Source organism: Diaporthe citri, assembly GCF_014595645.1.
Source record: "Diaporthe citri strain NFHF-8-4 chromosome Unknown scaffold_4, whole genome shotgun sequence".
In the NCBI taxonomy this organism is placed as follows: Eukaryota; Fungi; Ascomycota; class Sordariomycetes; order Diaporthales; family Diaporthaceae; genus Diaporthe; species Diaporthe citri.
The window spans coordinates 4,074,142-4,092,595 of record NW_025064849.1 but is presented as its reverse complement, the minus strand read 5'-3'; the positions used below and the strand labels follow the sequence as shown (position 1 = coordinate 4,092,595).

Genomic DNA, 18,454 nt, shown 5'->3' with positions numbered 1-18,454 from the left:
CGAGTATCCCGAACGTTTAGGTAGAACCTAATTCGAAACACCCACCTCCCTCAAGGATTACAAAAGACGCACCTACCTGTGACATGGCCTTCTGTAGGGTGACTTCCTATAGGATACCCTCCTGTGGGCTACCCTCCTGTGGGATAGTCTCGTGTGGGATAGTCTCGTGTGGGATAGTCTCGTGTGGGATAGTCTCCTATGGGATAGTCTCCATGGAATGCCCTCCAGTGGGATACCCTCCCGTGGGATAATCTCCTTCGGGGTGACTTCCTGTGGGACAGCCGCCTATGGGAGGTTATCCCATGTTGTAGAACGACACGTGAATAGGTATTTCACAAAAAGATGTGTAGTCTTGAACACTTGTCAAAGCCCTGAACCCCTGCCAGCTGTAGTTAGCAAATGGAACCACATCTCCAACTGCTTCTGGATGAAGATCGTGTATAGGCAGCATGCAGGTCGTGTCTTCAGAGCCCACCGAGATGGGATGTGATATTTTTCTACAGCGAAAGATGAATCTTCGAGAATTGCAGAATTACTTTTCATCCTATTGACAGATAACCTGAGCCTTGATGACAAAAACGTGAAATTGTAACTCACATTGGTGTTTGTTGAGCGGAGCGGAAACTGTCCCGAGCTACGAGGGGCGCTCTGAGCGGAGCCTAGTCAGTCTTGCACCGGGATTTTCAACGTGAATGCTCGCAGAATGTATCAAACGCTATCCCCATAAGGACGGGCGCCGATGTTGAAGAATCTAGGCTGCATATGTGCTGACGAGAACTGCTGCTCGACAGAGAAGACATTTTTATCCCCACCAGTTTGGCTTACCTAAGACAGTGGCTCCCAGGATCCTTTACAGCCTGTGCTCTCAGTGGTCTACTGTCTGTCTCAAACGAAATGCAGCCCCCCCCTGTCATTTTAACTCGCGCTCCCTTCTCCCCTCCAAAATCTTAAAATCTCCCTATTTACGCTATTTTTAATATACCTATTATAATATACTTAATAATTATAATATATATATATATATATATATATATAATCTTTATAACTTAAAATAAATAAATAAAATATTTTTTTTTATTTATAATAAAGATTTTTATATATATTTATATATTAAAAAATATAAAATATAAATATAAAAATTTTAATAAATTTTAAATTTTAAATATTAATTTTAAATATTATTTTATTAATTACTTTTAATATATTATATAATATATTAATATATAAATAATAATAAATATAAATATTAATTATTTATATAATTTTTAATAAATAAATAATATTATAAGCTTATTTTATATTTAAAATATAAAGAAAAAAATTTATTTTTTATTTATATTTATATTAAAGCTTATTTTTATAAAGTTAAAGCTTATTAATTAATTATAATAAATAAAGCTTAAATTATAATATATTTTTTTAAATCTTTATAATAAATTAAAAAGAATAATTATTTAATTAAAAAAAAAAAATATTATAATTTAATTATAAATTAAATATTACTTTTTATTTAATTATTTATTTATATTTTAATGCTTTTTAAATATATTATAAGCTTAATTTATTTTATAATTTAATATATTAAATAATAAAAATAATTATTTAAATATAAGTTAATTATTAAATTAATAATATTTTTTATAATCTTTTAATATAAATTTATTTATATATATTTTTTTATTTAAAATTTTAAAATATTAAAATTATTATGTATTTTATAATTAATTAATATTTAATATATTAATAATTTACTTTTTTAATAAAGTTTTTTTTTAAAATTAAATATATTTTTATAATATTATATTATATTAATTTAACTTTTATATAATTAATAATAAATAAATAAAATATATAATTAATTTAATTATAATATAAAAAATAAATTATAATAAAGTTATAATTTTTTTTATTTAATTATAAATTAATTATAATAATTTATATATAAAATATATAATTATTAATTAATAATTATTATTAATAAAATTAATTTAAACCTTATATTTTTAAATTTATATATTATTTATAATATATTTATTATATAAATATATTATATATAATATTTATATATATTATTTATAATATATTTATTATATAAATATATTATATATATATATTTATATATATTTATTTTTATATTATTAATTATTAATAATATTTTATATTTATTTAATTAACTTTAAGCTTTTATTATATAAATTAATTAATTAAATTAAATAAAAAAAAGTTTTTATTATTTTTTTATAATATTATTATAATATAAATAAGTTTAACTTAATATATTTTTATTTAAAAAAGTTTTTAAATATAAAATAAACTTTTTTTAAAAAGTTTTTTAATTATTTTTTAAATATTTTTATAAAATTAATATAAAATAAAAATTAATTATAAAAAGTTTTTAATTAATTAAATATATAAAAAATTAAATTATTTTAATATTAATTATTTTTTTATTTATTATAAATTTAATTTTTATTTTTATTAATTAAATTATTAAATATTTTTAAAATAAAAGTTTTTTAAAATAAAAAAAATTTAATAAATTATTATTATTTTTTTTTAAATTTTATTATATTAAATTTTATATAATTATATTATAAATTTATAATATAAAAACTTTAAATATATATTATAAGTTTATTTTATATTTTTAAAATTAAAAATATTTAAATAAAGTTTATATTTAAAATATAAAAAAAGTTTATTTTTTTTTATTTATATTTATATTAAAGCTTATTTTTATAAAGTTAAAGCTTATTAATTAATTATAATAAGTAAAATATTAATTAAATTAATATATATTAATTAATAATAAATTAATTATATTTAAATTAATTATAATATAAAAAATAAATTATAATAAAGTTATAATTTTTTTTATTTAATTATAAATTAATTATAATAATTTATATATAAAATATATAATTATTAATTAATAATTATTATTAATATAAAATTAATTTAAATTTTATATTTTTAAATTTATATATTATTTTTATATTAATAATTTTTATATATATATATATATATATTAAAATTATATTTTTTTTAAAATTATTATTTAATTAATTAAATTACTTAATTAATATAAATATTTTTATTTTTTAAAAAATTATAAAAAATTAAATATTTATAATTATTATTTTAAAAAATTAAATATAAATATTTAAATATAAATATTTAAATATAAATATTTAAATATAATATATATTTAAATATTTTAAATATTTAAATTATTTAAATTACTTAATTAAATTATTTAATTATTAATATTTTAAAACTTTAAAATATTTAAATATTATATTTTAATTAATTAATTATTATTTTATAACTTTTTTTATATAAATTAACTTTAAATTATTTATTATAAAATATTTAAATAAAATTTATATTTAAAATATAAAAAAAAAATTTTTTATTTATATTTATATTAAAACTTATTTTTATAAAGTTAAAGCTTATTAATTAATTATAATAAATAAATCTTAAATTATAATATATTTTTTTTAAAATCTTTATAATAAATCTTAAAAAATAATTATATAATAAAAAAATAAAAAATATTATAATTTAATTATAAATTAAATATTATTTTTTACTTAATTATTTAATTATACTTTAACGCCTTTTAATTATATTAAACGTTTAACTTATTATTTATAATTAACATACTTTAATTAATGTAATATGAATGGGCAATGATGGATTTTAGGTGAATTTACCGTGAATTCACGGGGAATTATGAATTCACAGTACTTTCACGGTAAATTCACCGTGAATGTTAGTATTCATGGTGAATTCATGGTGAATTCGCCATGAATTCACTATGTGTATGTATATATAGGTAGATTCCCCGTGTATTCCCCTGGAATTTACAGGGGCATTAAATTTCATACCTTTACACTCATTATTAACCCTTATAATTTAATATATTAATTAAAGCAAGTTAATAAAAAATAATTATTTAAATATAAGTTAATAGTTAAATTAATAATATTTTTATAATTTTTTAATATAAGCTTTTTATATAAGCTTTTTTATTTAAAATCTTAAAATTATAAATTTATTATATAATTTATAATTAATTAATATTTAATTATAAATAATTTACTTTATTAATAAATAATTTTAAATTTTAAATATTTTTATAATATTAAATTATTTAATATATAATTAATTTATTTTAAACTTAAATTAATATTAAATTAATAATATTTTTAAGCTTTATTTTATAAAAAAAATTATATTTTTTTAAATAAATTTTTTTTTATTAATTTTAATTAATAAAAGTTATATTTTTATTTTTTTATAATAATTTAAATAATTATATTTATAATAATTAAGTTAATTATATATAAAATATTTAACTTTATTTATTAAAATTATTATAATATTAATATTTATTATTTTATTATTTTAAAGTTAAATATTATTTTTTTTATTATAATATTAAAAATATTTTTATATTATTATAAAATAAAATAAAAAGCTTTAAATATATTTAATTATTTTTTATAATTAAATTAAGCTTTTATTATAAAAATTAAATTATTAATTATTAATAATATTTTATATTTATTTAATTAATTTTAAATTTTTATTATATAAATTAATTAATTAAATTAAATAAAAAATTTTATTATTTTTTTATAATATTATTATAATATAATTAAATTAAGCTTAATATATTTTTATTTAAAAAAGTTTTTAAATATAAAATAAATCTTTTTTAAAAAGTTTTTTAATTATTTTTTAAATATTTTTATAAAATTAATATAAAATAAAAATTAATTATAAAAAGTTTTTAATTAATTAAATATATAAAAAAATTAAGTTTTTTTAATATTAATTATTTTTTTATTTATTATAAACTTAATCTTTATTTTTATTAATTAAATTATTAAATATTTTTAAAATAAAAATTTTTTAAAATAAAAAAAAGCTTAATAAATTATTATTATTCTTTTTAAATTTTATTATATTAAATTTTATATAATTATATTATAAATTTATAATATAAAAAAACTTTAAATATATATTATATTAAAAATATTATAATAAAATAATTGCGCTAGCTTATTTAAATTAAATTATTAAGTAATTTAATCTTTATAACTTTAAGTAAGTTTAATAAATGCCATTAATAAATAAAGTAACTTATATTTATATAAGTTATAATAAGGCATTTTAAGTATTATTAACTTAATGCTGCTATGCTTTAAATATAGCTTATTATTTATATTCTTTTATTAATAATGCTAAATAATTATTAAGTAAGAATTAAACCTTAGTTTTTATATTATAAATATAATATGCTTTTTATTATATTATTTTAGCAATGCTTAAAACTTATATATAATGAAAATTAAACTTATAACCTTAGCGTAAATAGCAATAAGCTAAGCTATTAATTAAGATAATTATTATAGCTATTATTTATTAAAAATGCTATAATAAAATAATTGCGCCAGCTTATTTAAATTAAACTATTAAGTAATTTAATCTTTATAGCTTTAAGTAAGTTTAACAAAGTAACTTATATTTATATAAGCTATAATAAGGCGTTTTAAGTATTATTAATTTAGCATTGCCGCGCCTTAAACACAGCTTATTATTTATATTTTCTTATTAATAATATTAAATAATTATTAAGTAAAAGTTAAACTTTAATTTTTGCATTATAAATGCAATATACTTTTCATTATATTATTTTAATAACGCTTAAAACTTATATATAATAAGAATTAAATTTATAACCTTAGCATAAATAGTAATAAGCTAAGTTATTAGCTAAGATAACTAGTTATAACTATTATTTATTAAGAATGCTATAATAAAATAATTGCGCCAGCTTATTTAAATTAAATTATTAAGTAATTTAATTTTTATAGCTTTAAATAAGTTTAATATTAAGGATATAAAGGTAATATAATTAAAAGTTAAGCATTTATTATAAATTAATTAATTTTACTTAAAAGTTAAGCATTTATTATAAATTAAATAAAATTAAATAAAGTTTATTATTAATTTAATTAATAATTAAAAGTATTATAAAAAAGCTTTTAATAATTAAGAAAAGTTATAATTATTTAAAAATATATTAAAAAAAGCTTTTTAATTAAGGCTTATTATAATTATTATTATTAATAATTTATATTAATAAATATAATTAAAAATTAAATATTATTATTATAAATTAATTTTTAATGCTTAGTTAAGCTTTTTAATAACTTATAATATTATTATTAATATATAATTTCTTAATAAAATTATTATAAATAAATAAGCTTTTAAAAAATAAAATTTATTTCTTTAATATTTAATTATTTATATTTATTAAATAAGCATTAATTAATATTTATTTAACTTTTATATAATTAATAATAAATAAATAAAGTATATAATTAATTTAATTATAATATAAAAGGTAAGTTGTAATAAAGTTATAACCTTCCCTTATTTAATTATAAGCTAGCTATAATAGTTTATATATAAGGCATATAACCGCTAGCTAGCAGCCAGCTGGCATTAGCTAGCAGCTGCTATTAATAAGACTAGTTTAAACCTTGCACTTTTAAATTTATGCATTGCTTGCAGCGCACCCACTGCATGGGCACGCTGTACGTAATGCCTATATGTATTATTCCTATATAAAGCTTAAATTATAATAAATAATATATATTAAAATATTATATTATATAAAAGTATATTTAATATTATAAAAATAGTATAACTTATTTTAATTCATAAGAATTATAAATATATATTTTATATTAAAGTATTTCATTTTTTAATACAGATATGGTGAATTATAATTAAGTTTAAAATTTGAGATTTTGGAGGCAGAGGGGGGAGCGCGAGTCAAAGCGACAGGGGGGGCTGCATTTCGTTTGAGACAGACAGTATCTCCGTCTCCCATTCTCCAAGTTGCTTCAAAGCATCGACTAAATTCCGTTCACTTCCATGCTATGAGCATGCTATGAGGGAATCAAAGCTCTGAACATGGCATCTGTCTCATCACACCCGAACGTGGAGGTCCGCGGGAGCAAAGGCTCTGGGACTACTGGTCGTAGCCTTTACGCTACCAAGTCATTTGCGCCCGGGGATCTAATCACAACGTTCACAGACCCGATTCTAGGTGAGACCGGCTCCCGCATCCCGCACTTCCCACAGCAGCTGCTCACACGTCTCAGCACTCCCCAATGGCCCCTCCGCTAAGACGGTCTGCAGCAACTGTCTCGCACACAACGTGCCCACAAAAGCCTGTACTGCGTGCAAGGCAGTCTCGTACTGTGGCGGAGAATGCCAGAAGAAGCACTGGAGCTTCATCCACAAGCAGGAGTGCAAGAGCTTCCGTAAGGTCAAGGAGTCAGTCGATCAGGATTGGCTGCCCACCCCTGTCCGTGCTCTCCTCCAGGTCTTACTCCGGTGGGATGACGATCTGGACTTGAGAAACGCCTTTGGGAGGCTGGAAGGCAACCTGGACAAATTCAAGGCCAGGGAGGACATCTGGAATGATATCAGTCTCCAGGCTTATGGTGGCATGACGTATGCTGGCAGGAAGGAGGAGGACGAGCAGCTCCACCTCGCGCGAGATATTCTGTGCAAGATCCAGACGAACTCGTTCGACCGAACCGACGTGGACACCGGCCAGGCGGGCATATTCTTGCATCCAACCTTGGCCATGGTGAACCACTCTTGCGTGCCCAACGCCAACGTCAACTTCCTCAAGCGGAAAGCATGCCTCAAGGCCGAGCTGCCGATCAAGGAGGGCGACGAGATCAACATCTCGTACATCGACTTCACAAAACCAAAGCTCTTCCGACAACTCGGCCTGGCGCTGTACCACTTTGAGTGCACTTGCCCGCGGTGCAAAGACGACCTGACCGTGTACGATGTCTGCCAGCAATCACCCGTCATTCCCCTCAACTCCTTCAGCCTGGTCCCGAACGTGCAGAAACTCCGAAAGCCCGCGATCAGCCCTCCGACGTCTAAAAAGGAGCTCCAAGAGCTCAAGGACAGCATCGATGAGATCTACGTCGCCTGCCAGACCCCCGAGAGGTCACGTGGCCCCACAACAACCGAGGAGAGGCTCATGGTGCTCAAACACCAGTGGAGGCAGTGTCAGCCTCTCATCCAGGCCGGCATGTGGGCGCAGGAGCCGCTGGGGCTGACGGTCGAGCACGCCATCATGTACTACACGGAGATAGGGAGCTACGCGCACGCGCTCTCGGTGGCGTGCTTCGCGGCGCTCAACTGCGCGCCCTACAAGTATCCGGCCCCCTTCAAGGAGCGGCGGCTCAAGGGCCTCATGGTGATCGCCAAGACTCTGACCAACACGGCACCGCCGTCGGCGATGGAGGCACTCACCGAGGTCACGGACCAGAGGGTGATGGTGTGCCTGCTGCAGGCTGACCAGGTGGCAATGTGCGAGGCGCTGGCGCTCATGGTGGAGAAGTACGGGCCCGTGGCACAGACGGAGGAGTGGGAGATCCTCGACCTGGCGAGGAGCATGCTGCAGGACATCGCGAGCCTGCCCGGCCGCGAGAAGGAGGCCGCGCTGCTGCGGGGCTGGGCCGGGAGCAGGGACGAGGCCGGTACCAAGTACTTCAAGGAGCAGATCCTACAGCCGATTGAGGACCTCGCTGGGTTTGCTGTTGAGATTATGAAGGCGGATTTCGAGACGGACGAGCCCCTCCTGGAGGTTGACAAGGTCGACTGAGGTGGGGAGCTCGCTGTCTTGGGTACATGGAAGATCGATATGACTGTTCATCAACAACGTTGTTTTGTGCGACGACAGCATGTTTGAGCGTTAGGCAGTCCTGGCTGAAGGCATAGATGGCCTGAAGGCTGGCGGGAAAGTGCAGATAGGAGTAAGTGTAAAGTCGCATTGCAGAGAAGGGAATGTCTGTATCTAGTTGATAAGCAATTGATCTCATTCACCACTTGCATTAGTGATGGGCGGCTGAGCTCCCACCAAGACGTTGCATCTCCCCCCAAAACTGCAACAATCGCGACGAAGCTCGAGGCAGCCCACCAGCCAACCCGCAACACCCGCAGCAGCAACAGCAGCAGCACAACAACAACAACACAAGCACAAAACAACTACTCATCTCACTACACACAAGAATATTACAAACACCCCACAATCACAATGCCTACGAATCGCACCGCGCGTGGCGTCAAAAGCAGCAAGGGAGACGCGAAGAAGCGCACCGCTGCGGAGAAGAAACAAGACCACATTGATGCGGTCATAGAGAGAACTAATGAGGTTCTCCCCACAGTCATCGAGGAACCAATCCAGAACAGCGTTGACGATTACGCGAAACACGATGACCCTCAAGCAAAACAGACAGACATGATCGCGAAGTTCACGTCCCTGATCCCACGGCCGACCTTTGACGACGCGTGGACCGAGCAAGACGAAGAGAACCTCAAACAAGAGGCAGAGAGAGATGCCCAGTTCCAGCACCGCTGTACCTATCAGGACTACGTGAACTCGGTTTGGAAGACGGCCTATAAGTTTATGGGCTGCCTAGCCACAGACATAGTCGGGCCAAAGACCTATCTCAGGTTCCACAGCGACCACGTAACATCCAAGAACAGGTTCTGGGCTGCTCCCTTCTGCCAGAAGCTCTCAGCCATGATCGTTTAGCCAGTATTCAAGGGGGACCCTGGCAAGCTGGCACTGGCAATCCAGTGGACAGTGATCTGTCGCACAAAGGACCGTCGCAGATGGCGGCTGAGTGGGTGCGGCAGCGATGACCCATTCCTCAGCATCCTGAAGGCGGTGGTTGAGCGGTCCCAGGATGGAACAAAGAGTCCCAGAATGCTACGGCGTATGGCCTTGGGCATATACAAGGAGAGGCACCCCACTCAGGGATTCCAAGACCCTCTCTGGAACCAGTTCCTCCAACGAATCGAGGAGCAAGCGCCAAAGAAGAAGTCTCCCGTGGAGCAGGAGGTGGACAGCCAAGACTTTGGCGACTTGGACCTCTACAGGGTCAACGCCACTGACCTCAACAACCTCCTGGGCGCAATAGTCAACGTCAGGATGTTCGGATTCCCCGTGTTCCCGGACCCGACCGCCCTGGCAATGACGGTCCTATACACCCGAAACCCTACCGACATCCCGATGAAACCACAGGTCATAGAAGCGACCAAGGCAGCCCTGCTGGCTCACAGGCGCGAGGCGAGGCGTGCTGAGAAGTCGGGCGTGCCGGAAATTCGTGGCCCTTCGGCTCCATCTCAGTCGGGTGGAGCCCAAGGCGCCGCGGACAGCGAGCAAGGTGCTGGCCTTGCGTCAAATGCTGATTCCAGCCTCTCTGATGGAGAGATCGCAAAGGCTGAGGCTCAGGTCTCCAAGGACGAGGCCGAGGAGGCTGAGGAGACCGAGGAGGTCGAGGAGGAGGCCGAGGCCGCTGAGGAGAAACAAGCCCCCAGGCGAAGTACTCGTCAGAAGGCCAAGAAGAAGATCAGCACCCCAGTGGTCCTCACATCCAACGACGGAGATAGTGAAGAGTTCAGATTCACGCCCCCGTCACCCAAAAGACCACGGCCAAGCCGCGCTCAAAAGAAATCAACAGGCCAAAAGGTAGATTTCTTCATCAACATCCCTGTGAGGAGCGTGTCGAGCTCGCAGGCCAAGGATGGATCCGCAGGAGCTGCGGAGGGTGCCGCGACCACTGGGGGTGTTGACATGGACGACGACCTCATGCAGGATGACGCTGGTGTCCAAGATCTTGGTGAGATCGAACTGGGCGAATCGGAACACAACTTGATGAGCCAGTCGGACGGGAACAATGCAGGTTCCCCCGTGAAGAGACCATAAGAGACACGGCCGGAAGAGCTCAGCTCCCGGTCAAGCAAGCGCAGGCGGTTCGACAACGGGACGGTGTCACCCATGCAGCCAAGAGGCAGTTCCCGCGTTGTCGTGGAGGACTCCGATCCAGGGAAGGACCTGCAGCAGGAGCAAGAGAAGGAGCAGGAGCCTCGTCGGTTCCTGACATCCGCCCCATACCGCGAGGCTCGTGTCGGGCACGCCACATCGTTCGTGTTCCCCATCGTCCCGACAGACCTGGGCCTGGAGGATGCCCTAAAACAAGTCTTTGGCGAGGCACCAGCTGTAAGTGGCAGCCAACAGCACCCTGCCCTGGCAGACAAGCCACTTCAAGAGGAATCTGGCAGCCAACAGCACCCCACCCCGGCAGACAATCCACGTCAAGAGGAAGCTGCTCAGCCTGGTGTAGCCCCCCAGCCCGCTGTGGCTCCCCAGCCCGATGCGGCTGCCACCATGGCCGAGGCTCAACAGTCTGCCCCGGATCAAACCCAGGACACGTCCAAGCAGCAAGGCAACAACAACACCGCCGTGACTGTGAAGCCGCAGTATCACAAAAAGGTGAAGAGATTAATGTTGAACCAAGCCGACTGGCTGTGGGAAGACGGCTCCAACCCATCGAGGAGGAACCCACTGGATACGTAGCAGCTTCTCACCAAGTACAGGTAGATGAATAGAACTTCGTCCCTGTGTCTTTGATGTGTATTGGTTTTCTTGACATGCGAGTGTCTTGCGTAGATGATTCTCGACCTGGTGATGTGTATATGTACTGATTAGTGATATGTTCTGTGTGATTGAATACCCGCTTATTGGTAAGTAGGTCCTGGCGTCTTCCTGTTCTGTCCAGGAGTTTGAGTATTCTTTGATCCGAATTTTCTACCATCACAGAGTTGCCAGCAGGTAGAAGGAGAAGATGGCGGTCTTGAGCACGCAAGCTTGCCCACGACATGTTGCACTTGCTGGCTCCCAACGCTGGGCTGTGTCAACTGGTTGCGGTGTCCTTTCTTGAATGAGACTTTCTCCTAACACCTTTGCCAATCTGTCCGCTTACTTCTACTCACTACCAACCAATTAGACAAGGTTTGCCGTTCGTCTCAAGCGAAATGCAGCCCCCCCCCCCTATTGCGTTAGTTAGCTCTCCCCTGCCACACCAAACTTTAGCTATCAACATAAAATATATAATAAAATTATTAAAGATAACGTTATTAATATTGCTTATATATTTAATTTAATAAGAAAGAAATTATTATAATATTTAATTATTATTTAATAAATATAAAATTATAAATATTATAATTTTATTTATATTTAAACTTATTATTATTAAATAAATAATTATAAATTAAATTTTAATTTAATAAAATAATAAGATAATAATAATAAATATTATAACTTTTATTATAAATATAATTTATATAAGGTAAATTTTAAGTTTTAATTTAAATTTAAGGGTTTTATTATGGGCTAGCCTTGGGTCGTCTGCTGTAAGGTGTTTAAATAGGGTTTATATTTAAAGTACAAAGGAAAAGGTTTACTTTCTATTTACACCTATGCCAAAGCCTATTTTTATAAGGCTAAAGCCTATTAATTAATTATAATGAGCAAAGCCTAAACTATAATATATCCTCCTTTTTTAAATTTTTATAGCAGGCCTTAAAAGGTAGCTATATAATAAAAAATAAAGGATATTATAATTTAATTATAAATTAAATATTGCTCTTTGCCTAGCTATTTAATTATATTTTAATGCCTTTTAATTGCATTAAAGGCTTAGTTTATTATTTATAATTAATATACCTTAGCTCTTATAATTTAATATGCTAGCTAAAGTAAGTTAATAAAAAATAATTATTTAAGTATAAGTTAATGGCTAAATTAATGGCATTTTTATAATTCTTTAATATAAGCCTTTTATATAAGCTCCTTTATTTAAAACTTTAAAATCGCAAATTTATTATATAATTTATAATTAATTAGCGCTTAATTATAAGTAATTTACTTTATTAATAAGAATTTCCTAAATTTTAAGCATTTTTATAGGGCTAAATTAGCTAGTATATAGCTAATCCGCTTTAAGTTTAGGTTAGCGCTAAGTTAGCATTACTTTTAAGCTTTATTTTATAAAAAAAATTTTACGCCCCTTTAAATAAACTCCTTTCCCTTGCTAACCTTAATTAATAAAAGCTATATCCTTATTTTCTTATAGTAATTAAGGTAATTATATTTATAATAGCTAAGTTAATTATATATAAAATACTTAACTTTATTTATTAAAATTATTATAATATTAATATTTATTGCTTTACTATTTTAAAGTTAAGTATTATTTTCCCTTATTATAGCATTAAAAATATTTTTATATTACTATAAGGCAAAGTAAAAGGCCTTAAATATATTTAGCTATTCCTTATAATTAAGCTAAGCTCTTGCTATAAAAATTAAGCTATTAACTATTAATAATATTTTATACTTATTTAGCCAACTTTAAGCCTTTGCCATATAAGCTAATTAATTAAACTAAGTAAGAAATTCTACCATCCCCTCCTTATAGCGCTACTATAGCGTAATTAAGCTAAGCTTAGCATACCTTTGCTTAAAAGGGTTCTTAAGCGCAAAGCAAACCTTTTTTAAAAAGCTTTCCAGCTGCCCCTTAAATATCTTTATAGAATTAATATAAGGTAAAAAATAATTATAAAAAATTCCTAGTTAACTAAATATATAAAAAAATTAAGCCCCTTTAATATTAATTACCTCTTTATTTACTATAAACTTAACCCTTATCTCTACTAGCTAAGTTGCTAAGTATTCCTAAGATAAAAGTTCCTTTAAATAAGGAAGGGCTTAATAAACTATCATTATTCTTTTTAAATCTTATTATACTGGATTTTATATAGTTACATTATAAGTTTATAATATAAAAAGACTTTAAATATATATTATGGGCTAACTTTAAGTTATTTATTATAAAGTATTTAAATAGGGTTTATATTTAAAGTATAAAGAAAAAGGTTTGCTCTCTATTTATATTTATATTAAAGCCTATTTTTATAAAGCTAAAGCTTATTAACTAATTATAATAAGCAAAGCTTAAACCATAATAAACTTTAAGTCTTTGCTATATAAGCTAATTAATTAAATTAAGCAAGAAATTTTATTATCCCTTCCTTATAATGCTGCTATAATGCAATTAAGCTAAGCTTAGTATACCTTTGCTTAAAAGGGTTCTTAAGCATAAAGTAAACCTTCTTTAAAAAGCTTTTTAGCTACCCCTTAAATATCTTTATAAAATTAATATAGGGTAAAAAGTAATTATAAAAAGTTCTTAGCTAATTAAATATATAAAAGAATTAAGCCCTTTTAATATTAATTGTCTTTTTATTTATTATAAACTTAGCCCTTATCTTTATTAGCTAAGTTGCTAAGTATTCTTAAGATAAGAATTTTTTTAAATAAAGAAGAGCTTAATAGGCTGTTATTATTCTTTTTAAGTTTTGCTATATTAAGTTTTATATAGTTATATTATAGGTTTATAATGCAAGAGGACTTTAAATATATATTATAAGCTAGCCTTAAGTTATTTGCCGTAAGGTATTTAAATGGGGTTTATATTTAAAGTGCAAAGGAGAAGGTTTACTTCCCATCTGCATTCACGCCGAAGCTTATTCTTATAGGGCCAAAGCCCACTAACTAATTACAATGGGCAAAGCCCAAACCGTAACAGGTTTTCGCTTTTTTTTAATAAATTTTATAAGTTTTAATTAACTTATTTTTTTCTTTTTTCCTTATTTAACCTAGTTTAATTATAATAATATATTAATATATATAATTTATAAAATTTATTATAATATTTATTTAATATAAAAAATTTAATAAAAATTAATTTTAATTAATGTTAATTATATTAAATTCTTTATTTTTAATTAATTTAATTAATTTAAAGTAATTATTATAAATATAATATAATTAAAAGTTATTAAAGTTTATATAAAATAATTCTTTTTTAATATTAATTTTTTATATTAATTTTATTTTAATTTATTTATTTAAATATTTATTATATTAAAAATTAACATTATATTATATACTTTTTATTAAAAAAATAAAATTCTTTTAATTATTTAAGTAATTTAAAAGCCTTAAAAAATTATATAAAACCTTTAAAAATTATTAAGTAAGACAGTTCTTACGTTTAAATGGCAACAAGGGCATAATGTAATAGTGAAGAATGGTTGATTTACAACTAGGTTTGCCTAAGAAAAAAGAAAGGAAAAGGAAGAATTGCCAAAAGGGCAAATTAAAGTGGTTTTAAAGGCCAGTTGGGCTGATAAGATAAGCCAACCAGACGGGCCCAGAGGGCCCCTGCACATGATCAGCCCCACGGCCCTAACATTAAGGTTATATAAACTTTTTATATTTTTAAAACTATATTATATTGTAAAATAAATTAAAAAAGCTCTTATAAAAAATTATATATTAATAAGTATAAACTTAATTAAATTAAAAAATAAATATTTATTTAATATATTATTAAATAAAATGCTTAAAGATTTTTATTATAACTTTTTAATATAAAAAATATAATTAACTTATTATTAATATTATAAAATATATTAAATTATTAATAAGCATTAAGCTTAATATTTTATAAATTTATAATTTAACATAAAAATTAAGTTTAATTATCCTTATAATTATTAAAAAGCTTTTTATAAAGATTTAAAAATTATTAAAAACTAATTTAAGCTATTTCATAATATAATAGCTAAGTATTAAATTATTAATAATAACCTTTATAACTTTAATAAGATTAGCTTTATAATAAGTATAACATTGAACATCTCAGGGGAATCTATGAATTCCACGAGAGAAATCCTGTGGGAGAGCACGGAAACAGTCAAAAAGCTGGAGGGCGAGCTCTCTTCCAGGCTGGAGGCGTCCGAGGCTGTTGAGAAAGACCTCAGGCTCGCACGAGCCCACATCAGTGAACTGACCAAGGACGTGGCGGCCAGGGATGAGGCTATCACCAAGCTGGAGTAGCAGGTATCATCCGCAGAGAAGCAGGTGTCAGCCCTGCTGCAGCAGAAATCAGCCATGGAGCGAGCCGGGCAGGAAACAGCCCGTAAGGCAGAACGTGAGCTGTCTGAACGGACAAAGGAGATCGAGACCCTCCGCGACGAGATGACCAAGCTTCAGAGACAGGTACAGAACAAGACCTCGGAACTATCTGCCGCAGACGTTCAGGTGCAGGCCCTGGAGAGAGACCTCCAGGGCGAGAAGGAGAAGAACAAGTCCATGGCTCACTTCCGAACCAAGTATAACGTTGAAGAGGGCCGGCACAAGAGTGAGATTGACCAGTTGAACGCCGAGCATCAAAAGGAGATCCAGCGACTCAAGGCCGAACAAGACAAGGCTGTCGAAGCTCTCGAGGCCAAGCACGCCCGGGAGATCAAGGGGCTGGAGGGTGCTGTTCACGGCCACCAGCAGCGTTCAGACCGTCGCAGCCTGCCACTTCTCACGCCATCCACCACAGGGGCGGCATCCTTCTACCGGCCACAGGCCACAGAGCCTTCCGAGTGGCAACAGCTGCTGGACCTAGAGTCCACACAGGACGACGAGGGACACGGTTTCCTCAGGTCCATAGAACCGAGTATCGCGTACGAGGACTCAGAGGTCGGGAACTTCTCCCTCAAAGACCTCCTCCCACACGTGGTCAAGATGGCCCAAGCCCCAACGTATAGAGAACGGTTTGAGACTTACCCCGAGAGTGGGGAGCCGGGCTGGTTCTGCTTTGTCCTTGTTGGCAAGCTTGGGCACAGCGATAAAGGCAGTCGGCCCACACAGAGAGGGTGTTCATACAACAAACACCGGTACAACTGTATTCAGGTACGCCTGCAGGAGGGCATTGGGCCTAGGAGTATTGAGTTTCGAAGTTTCGAAGTAGAATAGTATAATGATAATTCTAGTGCTCGCATCAGGGCAACGTGTAACCACCGTCAACGACAAGGTTGGCTCCTAGTGACTTGTCAGTGATCGCCACATCAATCTCACACCAGAATTCGTAACTGACCTGTCATGTAACTACTAGCATCAGATGCCAGGTACACATAAGAGCCCTTGAGCTCCTCGGGCAGTGCCATTCGGGCCGCAGGCACCATACTCGTCCACTTGTCCAAGATAAACTGCGGTGCGCCCTCAAGGAGATCCGTCAGAATGTACCCCTGCCCCGTTCACGTCAGCTCCCGCTCTCCCTCCAGCCAGAAAAACGAGTGTCAGTGGATTTCCGTGTCAACGTCCACTCACAGGGGATATGCAGTTGACTTGTAACGAGACACACGAGGGCTTCTAGAACCAGATTAGGGAACCAAATGGGGTTGCTAATAGCTAATTTAATTAAAGTATCTTGCAGAATGTATATATTATTGAGAGAAGCTAATGCTAGGCGGGCTATGAAAGGTATGATATATTAAAAGAAAGGGGAGTGCTTAGTTATCCCTTAATATATTCAGCCCTTAAAAAATGCATATATCCTTATGTGCTTTAATGTTATTAAATAATCTTATAATTACTTCTTCTTTAAGAATCCTTAGTCCTAATTTATTTACTATTTATTTTTATTATCCTATTTATTAAATTTATTGGCTTAGTTAGTAAACTTATTAGGTTTGGCAGCTTAGTTGGTGGATTCATTAAGTTTACTAACCTATTTAGTGAACTTATTAGGTTTATTAGCCTACTTAGATTTAGCAGCCTAGCTAGATTTAGCGGCTTAATTAAACTTATTGGCTTAGTTAATAGAAATTAAATTTAAATTTGCAATAAGTATATTTATAATAGCTAAAGTTAAAGTAAAAGCGTTGGTAATTGCAACCTAGAAGTTTTAATTAATAATTTTATTATTATTTGCAATATAAATATTAATTTATACACCCTTTTTCTCTTTCTTTAAGCCTTAATAAACCTTTTTAAGCTTAATAATCTTCTTATTTATTAAGAATTTTTTAAAGTTATTTAAGTCTTTAGCCTAATCCTTATCTTTCTTTTTATTTTTATTATTAAATTACTTAAATTTATTAAGCTTTATATTTTTTATTAATATAATAAAAGGCTATATATTAAGCATCTTTAGGGCGTTATCTTAAAGCAATTTATTTAATTAAGCCTTTAAGTTTAAGTAAAGTTTTTTTATTAATTTCTTAATTTTATTATAATTAGCATTATTATTATTATTTTGCTAATTTATTTAAGAATTCTTTTTAAGCTATATAGAAGGATTTATATTAAGATTATATTTATTATTTTTTTATTAATTAATGGTTTCCTTATCCCTATAATTTTGCTTAATATTTTATTATAAAAGGTTAATAATATTAAAGTTTATAATTGGATTAAGTAAACCCTTTTCTTAATAATTATAAGCATGATAATTTTTAAACTTATAAAAGAAATAAGTAAGCTTATTATAATCCTTTTAAGCAACCTTTTTAATAATATAATAAGGAATATAGCATTAATAATAAACGCTGCCTTAATTACAAAGATTTTTATAATATGCATTATAAAGTGCTTAAATTGCTGCATATTAAGCTATAATCTTTACATTTTATCTTTTAAGCTTAATAA

The 18,454-nt window shown here is 31.1% G+C and overlaps 4 protein-coding genes across 4 annotated transcripts; all 4 read left to right on the top strand.

The window, feature by feature from the left end:
* Positions 1 to 6,999: 6,999 nt before the first annotated feature.
* Positions 7,000 to 8,719, top strand: INS49_010276 (uncharacterized protein; the record flags this gene model as incomplete). Its single annotated transcript, XM_043171002.1, has 2 exons — positions 7,000 to 7,135; positions 7,191 to 8,719. 2 exons carry the CDS (start codon positions 7,000 to 7,002, stop codon positions 8,717 to 8,719), a joined length of 1,665 nt encoding a protein of 554 aa, XP_043025567.1.
* Positions 8,720 to 9,151: 432 nt separating this feature from the next.
* On the top strand, positions 9,152 to 10,828 carry INS49_010275 (uncharacterized protein; the record flags this gene model as incomplete). Its single annotated transcript, XM_043171001.1, has 2 exons — positions 9,152 to 9,586; positions 9,653 to 10,828. 2 exons carry the CDS (start codon positions 9,152 to 9,154, stop codon positions 10,826 to 10,828), a joined length of 1,611 nt encoding a protein of 536 aa, XP_043025566.1.
* Positions 10,829 to 10,900: 72 nt separating this feature from the next.
* INS49_010274 (uncharacterized protein) lies at positions 10,901 to 11,479 on the top strand (the record flags this gene model as incomplete). The annotated part of the gene is made up of 1 exon (XM_043171000.1): positions 10,901 to 11,479. The coding sequence occupies one exon, from the start codon at positions 10,901 to 10,903 to the stop codon at positions 11,477 to 11,479; it is 579 nt and encodes a 192-aa protein (XP_043025565.1).
* Positions 11,480 to 15,925: 4,446 nt separating this feature from the next.
* On the top strand, positions 15,926 to 16,780 carry INS49_010273 (uncharacterized protein; the record flags this gene model as incomplete). Its single annotated transcript, XM_043170999.1, has 2 exons — positions 15,926 to 16,630; positions 16,718 to 16,780. 2 exons carry the CDS (start codon positions 15,926 to 15,928, stop codon positions 16,778 to 16,780), a joined length of 768 nt encoding a protein of 255 aa, XP_043025564.1.
* Between the last annotated feature and the right edge of the window lie 1,674 nt (positions 16,781 to 18,454).